The 10,318-nt window shown below is 48.5% G+C and overlaps 2 protein-coding genes across 2 annotated transcripts; both read right to left on the bottom strand.

The window, feature by feature from the left end:
- Positions 1-1,192: 1,192 nt before the first annotated feature.
- On the bottom strand, positions 1,193-5,698 carry LOC123129176 (uncharacterized). The gene is made up of 6 exons (XM_044549410.1): positions 5,422-5,698; positions 5,045-5,232; positions 4,739-4,880; positions 4,152-4,661; positions 1,492-2,475; positions 1,193-1,395 (listed from the first exon to the last, which is right to left on the bottom strand). The coding sequence occupies exons 5-6, from the start codon at positions 2,399-2,401 to the stop codon at positions 1,286-1,288; spliced, it is 1,020 nt and encodes a 339-aa protein (XP_044405345.1). The 5' UTR covers positions 2,402-2,475; positions 4,152-4,661; positions 4,739-4,880; positions 5,045-5,232; positions 5,422-5,698; the 3' UTR covers positions 1,193-1,285.
- A 919-nt stretch (positions 5,699-6,617) lies between these two features.
- On the bottom strand, positions 6,618-10,318 carry LOC123129172 (uncharacterized). The gene is made up of 3 exons (XM_044549403.1): positions 8,809-10,318; positions 8,253-8,692; positions 6,618-8,142 (listed from the first exon to the last, which is right to left on the bottom strand). The coding sequence occupies exons 1-3, from the start codon at positions 10,234-10,236 to the stop codon at positions 6,702-6,704; spliced, it is 3,309 nt and encodes a 1,102-aa protein (XP_044405338.1). The 5' UTR covers positions 10,237-10,318; the 3' UTR covers positions 6,618-6,701.

Raw genomic sequence — 10,318 nt, 5'->3', positions numbered from 1 at the left:
ACAACCATCACGCATAGCGCCATTAATCAACACAAGAGAAAAAAGAGTATTGGCACACACATAAGCAAACAGAGCAATGGTAAACAGAGACGAATTGGCATCCAGAATCATCATAATGAGTTAGACGATTTCTTCCCCAGTGGCACTGCTGCCCTGGTAACCAGCGGATTGACCTTCAGCATGTTCTTTGTAGGTTCCACTTGATCTTGATGGACCAGCAGCTTCCTCTTGGGTAGTGGCAGCCCTGCTGAAGCGAGAAGTTGAAGGATCTTCCCCATGCGCTCCTCCGTTGTGGTGATAATGATGATCCGCCCTCTGCAGTTTGGCTGCCAAATTCTCCATCCCCATGTAGTACAATAGGAGCCAGACATAGGTGAGGTACTCCACGCCTGTGGCCAGACCCTTGGCGTGCAGGTAGCCTCTGCACCTAGCGGCAGAGAAGCACAGCATCTCCACCCACACACCTTCTATCACATCCCACATCATCTTTTCAGGCACACCCAACAGCACTTTGGAAATAAACCAAGCGTCACGGATCATGCCTCCCTGTTCAGGGGATCCTTTACCACCATCCACCGCAGCAATTATACTCCGGGTGAGTTCTCCTCCTTCTAGCTTGTCTCCCTGGACAATGATGCCCTTCAGTTCGTCGTAGGCAGTCGTGAAAAGGTTCCTTCTGGTGCCTGCCATTAACATCTCAGGATTCACAAACAGTAGGTACATCAGGTAGTTGGACATTTCTCTGCACTGGACAGCCCTCTTGTGATGATCAGACTTTTCACACCAAGCAGGACATGAATCTTGCGTGCACCACGATCCGTCGTGAGAATAAGATCCACCCTTGATGTAGTAGCAGAAATCCGTGGCGAGATGCCAGAGAAGAACACTCTCGTCAAAGGCCCCCTCCAAGCTCCATCCCAGTTCCTGGTAGCATCTTTGGCACTCAAGAGTAAACTGGCCCCTATTGTCATTGAACTTCCTGTAACTGGAAACATCTCTTATGTGATGCTCCCACCCAGCTTTCACATACTTGAGCACTAACTTTGTAATGCTCAACGATGAGGAGCAAGACTTCATCCGCCAACGTTGCTGAAGGAAGTCCGTGCATCCCAAGGCTCCCACGACCTTCATAATCCAGGAATGATTCCTGTTGCAGACAAGGAGCCCTATAAGGTTGTACTGGGAAACCATATCATCAAATAGAAGTTTTAACCTTATCATATTGTAATGCTCCATCTGGACTTGATGATCTACAGGGTTGTACTGGGAAACCATGTCACCATTTTCAGGCCTGGCTGCTGGTGGCTTCGGGCTTCTCCTGACCCTTGTAATGTCCCTTAGCAAAAGGGCGAAAAACTCCAATGCAGCGGTACAGCATAGCACGGCATACGTAACCTTCACATCATATTCAGTATAAGCTTCTCTGTGACTGATGGAAAAGGGCTATGGTTGGAAATAAAAGTTACGGAATTAGTCCACGCAGAAGCATACCAAAACTTAGTGGAACTCCTTGGTCAGAAGGTGTGACACCGGTTGAAGATTTCATTTCTTTGATGTAGACCGCATACTGGGCAATGTTGCACATCTTTTCTTTGGTGTAGAGGAGTTGGAACGTCTGAGAGAGCCACTGCTGCATCTTACAGTAGGCATCGATGTCATCAAGTGCTGAGAAGGACAGTAGTAGCCTGATCCGATCATCAGCAGAAGGAGATGCATGGTCCACAAATAACTTATGGGGAGTGAAGTCCACCGGCGTGGCTGGTGTTAAAAGATAACTATTATCCTCAGGAGGACAGGTTGCTTTGTCAATAAAATCTTCAAGTGGATCAATTTTGAGCTTCTGAGTGTTTATTGACCTCTGTATCGGCTCGCCGGAGCTTACCAAGCTGTTAATGCTGGCCCTGTTGAGAGCCCAGGGCTTCTCGATGCATTTGAGGGTACCAAAGATGAAGAGCAATATTGCCGCCCATAGCAGCCTCTTGTCGTTGCCTGACCATGATTTGCAGAAGACATAGACAGCCACGGTGACCTGAGACACTGAGGTGAGGATGTGCCGCGTCCACAGCTCGTTGTCCTCGACGTTGTAGGCGGTTATGCCGTCCTGTCCACCTAGGTGTATCAGGAGGATAGGCGCCCACAACACCTCCAGGATGCTGCTGACATCGTCTCCATCCTCTTCATGTGACTTCCTTTGGCGGTTGAAGAGGGTGGCGAGTGCATAAATTGCAATGGCATCGCTGGCCATGTACGCTAGCCAGATGACAGGTCTACACCAGGATCTTATGGGGAATTTACGTGCGACAGAAGAGACAAGGAGGAAGTACTGAATCACCAGGCTACCAAGGACGAGGATGCGCAGCTGCCACTCCTCCCACCACTCCACAGCGCCTGTGGCATCCATCAGTTCTCCCTTGATCTCTCCTCTGTCACACACAGGCACTAACTAATTATGCCACTGGCTGGTCCACGAACCACCTGTGTATATATGCAACATATATAAGGAAATCAAGATCTTTGTGGATGTAAAACAGTACAGATGGCTATATGAGTTGGTCAATGAGAAAACAAGTAGTCTTTCATCCATTTGTTTGGATCCCAACGTGAAAATGTAAATTCAACATAAACATGTAAAAGACTGGCTCCAAAAGTGTTGAAACAAATCAAGATCCAGATGGAGAACTAACCTGGAAGAGGATTAGGAATGCCACAGCTAGCTGCTGCTCAGAGAACACCCGATTGCAAGCTAGTATTGCTTCAAAAGGAAAGGATCCAGGTAGGAGAAGTTTAGGGGAAATTAAGAAGAGATTGGATCCACCTCTCCCACGGTGGCATATAAATTTAATGAAGAGATGGGGGCAAGCTAGAAGAGACGTTATGCTCAAGATCTGTTGACTCTGCTTTGGAATCAAGAACTAATTAACAAGACCGAGGAGACTAGCATGTAAACGTTAAGCAGCTTCGTTTAAGGTTGGGCGATGCATGTGATGGCTATTGATTACCACGTTAAGGAGAACTAGACTATCATTGGTTAGACGGGGATTAGTCAATGCAGACGATGATGTAGACCATACATATAGGAGTATATATGCTATCATATCTAAGTAGCATTTTAATTACATTTTCAGCCCGAGATGCTTGATTTACAACACTGTTGTGATTGGGTAGACGGGGATTAGTCTATTCTGGCAAGTTGTGTTGCTTGAGCACCGAAGTGGCGCCGCCATTGCCACCAAAGCGTGCCACCAGAAAGCTATGTGAAGTTGGCAGTAATCTTAAGGGCATGCTTATTTCGATGTGGCGCGACCATTGCCACCAAAGTTCCCCCCTCCTGTGGCCACCAGACAAGTGGTCGTCTCACTCGCTTTCCATTCTAGCACAACTGCAGAAGAAGGGGAAGAGAGTGAAGCCAGGCTCGCTCCATAGACGCAAAAAACCTCATCGTATCATTTCAACACGACCAAGTAAGTGGCGCAGGCCCTTGCCATGGAGATCGTCCAGATAACAAAAATAGGGATGTACCCGTGTGACCCGGAGGTCATGATAATTCCAAATCATCAAGATAACCTAAAGGTGTCTCAAATATGATTATTTTCAGCTATTTACTGTTTCATTCTTGTTCTTTTTATTTGGTGTTTCTTTCTCATTGATTTGTGGGAAGAACGACCTATGGCATCCAACATTCGATTACAATAAATAAAGGGAGAATGTATCGGCACACACTAAAGCAAACAAAGCAATGGAAAGCAGGGACGGGTTCGCGCCTCCGGAAACATCATTGTTGACACCCGGTTGAACCGCGGCCTTCTTTATGTTACTGAGCAGTGGCGCTGCTATGTGACATACCATAAGCTTGTTCTTTGTCAAGTGACATCGCTACCTGATGGACCAGCAGCTTGTATTGTGTTTCAGCACATAGGTGTTACATGAGGTATGCGATTAAGGACTCTTTGGCAGAAAGCCTCCATGCCAAAGCAGCCATTGCATAGTCTTTATTAAATTCAGCAACAGAAAGGGAATTAAGTAGCACAAAATGGCACAAAAAACACACATAGCAGTGTTCATCAACAAGAAAAATGTATTGGCACACATATAAGCAAACAGAGCAACTGAAGACAGGGAGGAATTGGCAGAGAAGGAACCAGTGGATTGACCTTTGGCATGTTCTTCTTCAGCAGCACCTCCACTTGAACTTGATGGACCAGCAGCTTGTTCCTGGGCATGGCGACCCTGCTGGCATGAGAACTTGAAGGATCATCACCGTGGTCTCCTCCGTTGCAATGATGATGATACGCCCTCTGCAGTTTGTCTGCCAAAGTCTCCATCCCCATGTAGTATACAATAGGAGCCAGACATAGGTGAGGTACTCCACGTCTATGCCCAGATCCTTGGCATGCAGGTACCCTCATGCAGCCATGGTTTGCTCTCTTCACAAATCAACAAGAAAGCAAACCCAAAGTTTTCGTATAGATTGTGGGAGACCCCAAATAGGATGAGAACTTCGTTTCAGCATATAATCGCGTATTCTTCATGATGATGACCAATGACCAACTTACGCATACCCCAGGCCATACTGAAGGAATAAATTTAACTCGACTGATGAAATTATGTTTGAATAATTACATCTAACCTTCACATATATTCTGGTTAAAGGGGGAGGTCGGCTTCGAGATAAAAAGCATAAGTTAGATATAGGTCCTCAGCAGGTTAGGAAAGCTAGGGAGAAGGGAGGATTCTATACCTGGTTTCTTTGCCATAGACCAGAAAGAGATTCAAATTGTCTGATTCCTCCAATTTTGCTACATCACCATTTTGCCAGTGAATAACCTTCAGCAGTTTGTACAGCAGGAATGGTTCCAGATAATTGCTGCCAAAAACGGACCCTGCCCTTTCCAACGCACAACATAAAAGCTTAGCAAGTAATTTTTTCCAACAAAAAAAAACAGATTCAGAAGTTTAAGAAAATCTGGAGTGGACAGTGATAATGTTGCACAAACTGGACCGCATAAGGAAGTTACTGGACAAATAATTCGAGTGGTTTTTATACCTTGCACCAGTCCTGCTTTATATGCAGCCCATTCAAATACTGCCAAAATATAAACCACCAAAATTCCATTATGATCTTCGGTCCAGCTGCTATTTTTGAGCTGTCTCTCTCCAGGCCACGGCTACCAAATCCAGTACGAAGATGTACAGACCAAAAGAATTCAGCTATTGAGTCTCTCTCCTAGTAAACTACACAAGCCAGGAGCAATTTAAGATCTCAAACCTCATAAATAATGATGAATAAAGGGACAGGATATATGCAATCCAAGCAAAATAACCAATGCTACTGTTCTTATGTACTTAAATACAGTGTATAAAGCTCGGTTTCTCGGAAATAAAAAATGCATAAGGCTGGAATATGCTGATATGAAGTTGTACCTAGTTTATTAAAGTATCAAGTAGTAGTACATCAAATATCTGCTGACCATGTATATATAAGGCTTGAATGCTCATTGCTCAAGACTGAACACTGAAGACTTAAAAATTTGTTGCAAATGGACACTGATTACCACAAGTTGCTCTTTTCACAGATCAACATGAAAAGAAAACCTCAACTTTACATAGCCGGTGAAGTAACATAGGATGCAAAGTTGATTTCAACATATAAACAATCCCATATTCTAGATATAAAACTGCCCTCTCCACTGGAAATTACACTTCTGAATCCGCAGAAAGAATGACGCTCCAGACTTCATGGTACAGAAAAAGAAGCCCCCAGAAAATGGAAAAAACAACAGCTTGCATTGTATACTCATTACTGTTACATAAGGTACAAAACTGAAGAGTCTTGGCCAGAGAAACCTTCACTATTGCTAGAAATAATTCAAGTGGTTTTTATACCTTGCACCAGTCCTGCCTTGTATGCAGCCCATTCAAATACTGCAGAGAAATAAACCACCAAAATTCATTTGTGAGCTTTGGCCCAGCTGCTATTTTTCAGTTATCTCTCTCCAAGCCATGGCTACCAAATCCAGTATGATGTACAGACCATGAATTCAGCTATAGAGTCTCCTAGCAAACTACACAAGCTAGGAGTATTTTATGATCTCAAACCTCACAAATAATGATTCCACAATAAACGGATCAGGAGGGTATGCAATCCCAGCAAAATACCAATGCTACTGTTCTTAGCATTTTGTCAACACCATGTACTTAAATAGAGTGTACAAAGCTCGGTTTCTCGGAAATAAAAAAATGTACAAGGCTGGAATATGCTGATATGAAGTTGTACCTTGTTTATTAAAGTATCAAGTAGTACATCAAACATCTGCTGACAATGCATATATAAGGCTTGAATGCTCAAGACTGAACACTGAAGACTTACAAATTTGTTGCAAATGGACACTGATTACCACAAGTTGCTCTTTTCACAGATCAACGAAAGAAAACCTCAACTTTACATAGCCGGTGAAGTGACATAGGATGGAAAGTTGATTTCAACATATAAACAATTCCATATTGTAGATGATGGGCAATGAACAAAATTGCTTTCTCCACTGGAAATTACACTTCTGAATCCGCAGAAAGAATGATGCCCCAGATTTCATGGTACAGAAAAAGAAGCCCCCGGAAAATGGAAAAAACAACAGCTTGCATTGTATACTCTTTACTGTTACATAAGGTACAAAACTGAAGAGTCTTGGCCAGATAAACCTTCACTATTGCAGCAACGCCTCCAAATATTCATCAACATATGCCAAACATGGCCAATGATCTGTTCTTATCCTGACCAGTGTGGAGGCATAGCCTACTTCCATTGAGAAGAGGAGGTGATACCTGGGTGGCAGGAATATCAGAACACGCACGACACCCATATCCCTCTTGCTTAGATGAGCAAACCTCTGCGCACCGATCCCAATTTCGTCATCATCGATGTGCTGAAGCTGGAGATTGTTTTCCATGGAGTATGGAACCAATGCATCAGCACCAACAGCAGCATCTGAGTCACTTTCTTCCCACACGACATTCTCAATGACTCCATTACCTCTTAGAATAGTGATAAGTGAACGCCCAGCAACACTGACAACAAAGGGAGCCAGGTATCTCTCAAGAGCTCCTATCAGAACCTTTGGAGTCACCTCAAGAAGCTTGACAGACTGGGTTCCACTGATCGCAGCTAACCCTTTCCCTCCACTCAAAGGGAAGGTCTCACGGCCTGTGTTAGAGGAACTGTTACAGGCCTCCCATAGTGCATGAAAGAGGTCCTGGTAATACTCAGCTGCACCATCTTTCGGAGTATCAGGAGGTACACTGGCCTTCAAAAACATGTCCTCAATGCCAACTGTAATGGGCTGAAGAGAACCACAAATGACTTGGCAGTTCTCTGTGTTTGCTGCGATTTCCACGTCAATAAGACCAGGAGATGGCTCCCGGGGCTCCAGTTCTATCATTACTGATGCACAGTAACTTGATTCTTCCTGCTGGCAGTTATCTATGGGGACAATATCCACACCTGAACCTGGAGGCTCACCCAACAGGAAAGGCACATGACATGAGGGAATTTTTCCAAACTGTGCACTGGATGACAAGCTAATTGTCACTGCATAAAGGGCAGGCAACTCATCTTCCCCTTCAGAACTTGGAACATGTGAATCAGATACCCAAGCTCTGTTAAATGGCTCTGAATCAAATCTAAATGTGCAATGTATTTTGACTTTGAGACCGCCAGATGAGTGCAGGTAGTCAGGAATGCATGAAAAGTGTCTTCTAAGGATTTCCAAAGTTTCAGCCCCCTTTGAATCCATCACGCGTAGTGCTTCTTGTGTATAGCCAATTCTCTCGATGGTAGGTTGTGGTGGCTTTTCTTGCTCTGGAGGAGTCACACTCACATCCTGTATACTTATGATGTGACCAGACGCTCTGCTCTGGACACTGAAATTAGGCAATGTGAGGGCCCATGACTGCTTCACAACCAGAGGCACAACCCTTTCAAGATGAATGTACGATGCCAAAGTAGGCATGCTGTTAGGATCTTGAGCAGGGCGTTGTGATGGGTCATCAAACATGGAACCCGGATGCGAGGGTGTGGGTTGCTCTCCAATCCCCATGAGATTCCTCAGTTTTTTGCCAGGAATGCAAGACAACATCCGCAAACATATCCTGGACAAATCATTTCAAGCAGTGAGAAGGCAATAGGGAAACAGAGAACACAAGCAAAGCAATGCCAGAATTATGTGCGCCTGATTTAAAGAAAAAGACGATGAAGATACCTTGCATGGTCCCGGATCTCTAGGTCTGGGAATGACTCGATGGTGCGCACGAGTAGGTGGGTGAGGGGAAGGAATATATGAGAGCTGCGATGGTGCTTCAGCATGATACGACAAATGCCCACAACCTTGCTGCCCTGAGACCAGGACTTCAGTTCTGTGTCCGGGTCATGCTTCTTGGCAAGACAAACCATCTGCTTGGTGAGCAATTCAATTAGGCGGAGCTGAGGGACTGCCTCATTCTGTGCAATCTTCTCAAAAAGAGGGTAGTAAGATGCGAGCTGGTAGCCTGGTTCAAGCCTCGGAAGCAGGCACTCATCAACAGTTCGGAGCAACTGTTCCCCCACCCACCAGTGTGTGGTGCATGCTAGCAAGCGGTTGATGAAATCAGCAATGACTGGGACTAAACTCCGATGTTCTGATGCCATATCAACCAACATAGCCTGCATAAAGATGACACACAAACTTAGCATTCACTAAATTCCACTGCAATAGGATGGAGTGGGGGTCCTGCAAGTTGATGAGTGTGCCTATCGTTAACTTTCTCCGTAATGTCTACCTGGAAATGGTGGAAGGTAGTTGAATTCAGGAGCTCACCAGCTCCGGACCAACCGTTGTCATTCGTGCCGTGAGGAGCAGCACCGACCAAGACCCTGTGCAGCGCTCGGAACGCAACACCTGTCTCAGTACTCCATGCTGGCAGCCACCTGAAGGCCGAAACACAGACTAAGCCATCATCGATGAACTCGGTTGTCTGCTGGCCGTAACTGCCTCCTTCAACCTCATCACTGTCGACGGTAGCAGCAACAAATCCAAGGCAATCCAGCTTCTTGGCCTTGAGCGCCAGGGGGTCGAACATGCCAGGATAGAACCATTTGGCAAGGCCAGGCACTGAATCTCTGAACCTCTCGGACCCAAGCAGCCAATGCAACACCAGCAATCGCACTGGCAGTGGCCGGTGCGCCTCGCAGGCAGCCAAAGCCAGGCGGCGCGCCATCTTGCGCTCATCCTCAGCCCCGAACGCATCGGGGAACCGGGCAAACAGCGTGAGTACCGAGTGCAGCAGCATCGGGCTCGACGAATACGCCATCCCACTGAACTGCACTTTGACATGCGCCGCGATGGCCGGCGCCCACTCCAGCACCGCCGTCGCCACCTCCGCGACGATGGCCGTGACCTCCATTGCCGCCGCGGGCGTCAGCACCTGCGGCCTCTCCATGACCAGCGCGAGCACCTTCCTGATCTCCCTCACGTTCTGCTCCGACGGGGGCAGGGGAGCGGGCGGCTGCGTCGGCGAGGAGAGGAGGTGCGCGGGCACGGAGAAGGGGACGGGCGGGCCGGAGACGGCGAGGATGGAGGCGCTGGATCCGAGCCTGCCGAGGCGGACGGCGCCGCGCGCGGCGGAGGCGAGCAGGAGGATGTAGGACTGCGCGGCGGGGGAGCGCTCGGCGGAGGCGAGCGCGTAGGCGTGGCCGAGCACGTCGGCGAGGAGCCCCGGGAGGGCCTCGTCCAGCGCCCTGAGCGCGTCGCAGGCGAGGGCGCGCGCGGCGCGGTCGGTGGCGTGGTTGGGGCGGTTGGCGGCGGCGAGGAGCGCGCCGACGAGGCCCGCGAGCGGCGGGGCCTCCCCCTCGGGGTCGGCCAGCGGGGCGGAGAGCGCGGACGCGAAGGCGGAGGCGGCGGTGGCGACGAGGTGGTCGCGGAGCGGGTGGTCGGCGGGGAAGGCGAGGAGGGCGGCGAGGAGCAGCGGGAGTTGCCGCGCGGGGGCGGAGGGAGGGAGGAGGTGGTCGTCGACGAAGGCGAGTAGGAGCGGCTTGAGGTGGGAGGGGAGGTCGCGGCGGGGGAGGGAGGAGAGCGCCAGGTCGAGCAGCGGGAGGTGGAGCCACCGGTCGCGGCGGGGTGGGGGGGCGGCGAAGTCGTCGAGGAGGTGCTCCCACTCCTGCGCCGTGAGGGTCGGCGGCGGAGGGGACGGGGAAGGCCGGGGCTCCATCGCCGGCGACGAGGACCGGCGAGGGGGGAGACCAGATGCGGCGGTATCTTTCAGTTGTCAGAGGAGGAGATGCGAGTGTGGA

Source organism: Triticum aestivum, chromosome 6A (genome assembly GCF_018294505.1).
Source record: "Triticum aestivum cultivar Chinese Spring chromosome 6A, IWGSC CS RefSeq v2.1, whole genome shotgun sequence".
In the NCBI taxonomy this organism is placed as follows: domain Eukaryota; kingdom Viridiplantae; phylum Streptophyta; class Magnoliopsida; order Poales; family Poaceae; genus Triticum; species Triticum aestivum.
Note: the sequence above shows the minus strand (reverse complement) of the source record. Positions and strands in the feature narration are given on the sequence as shown.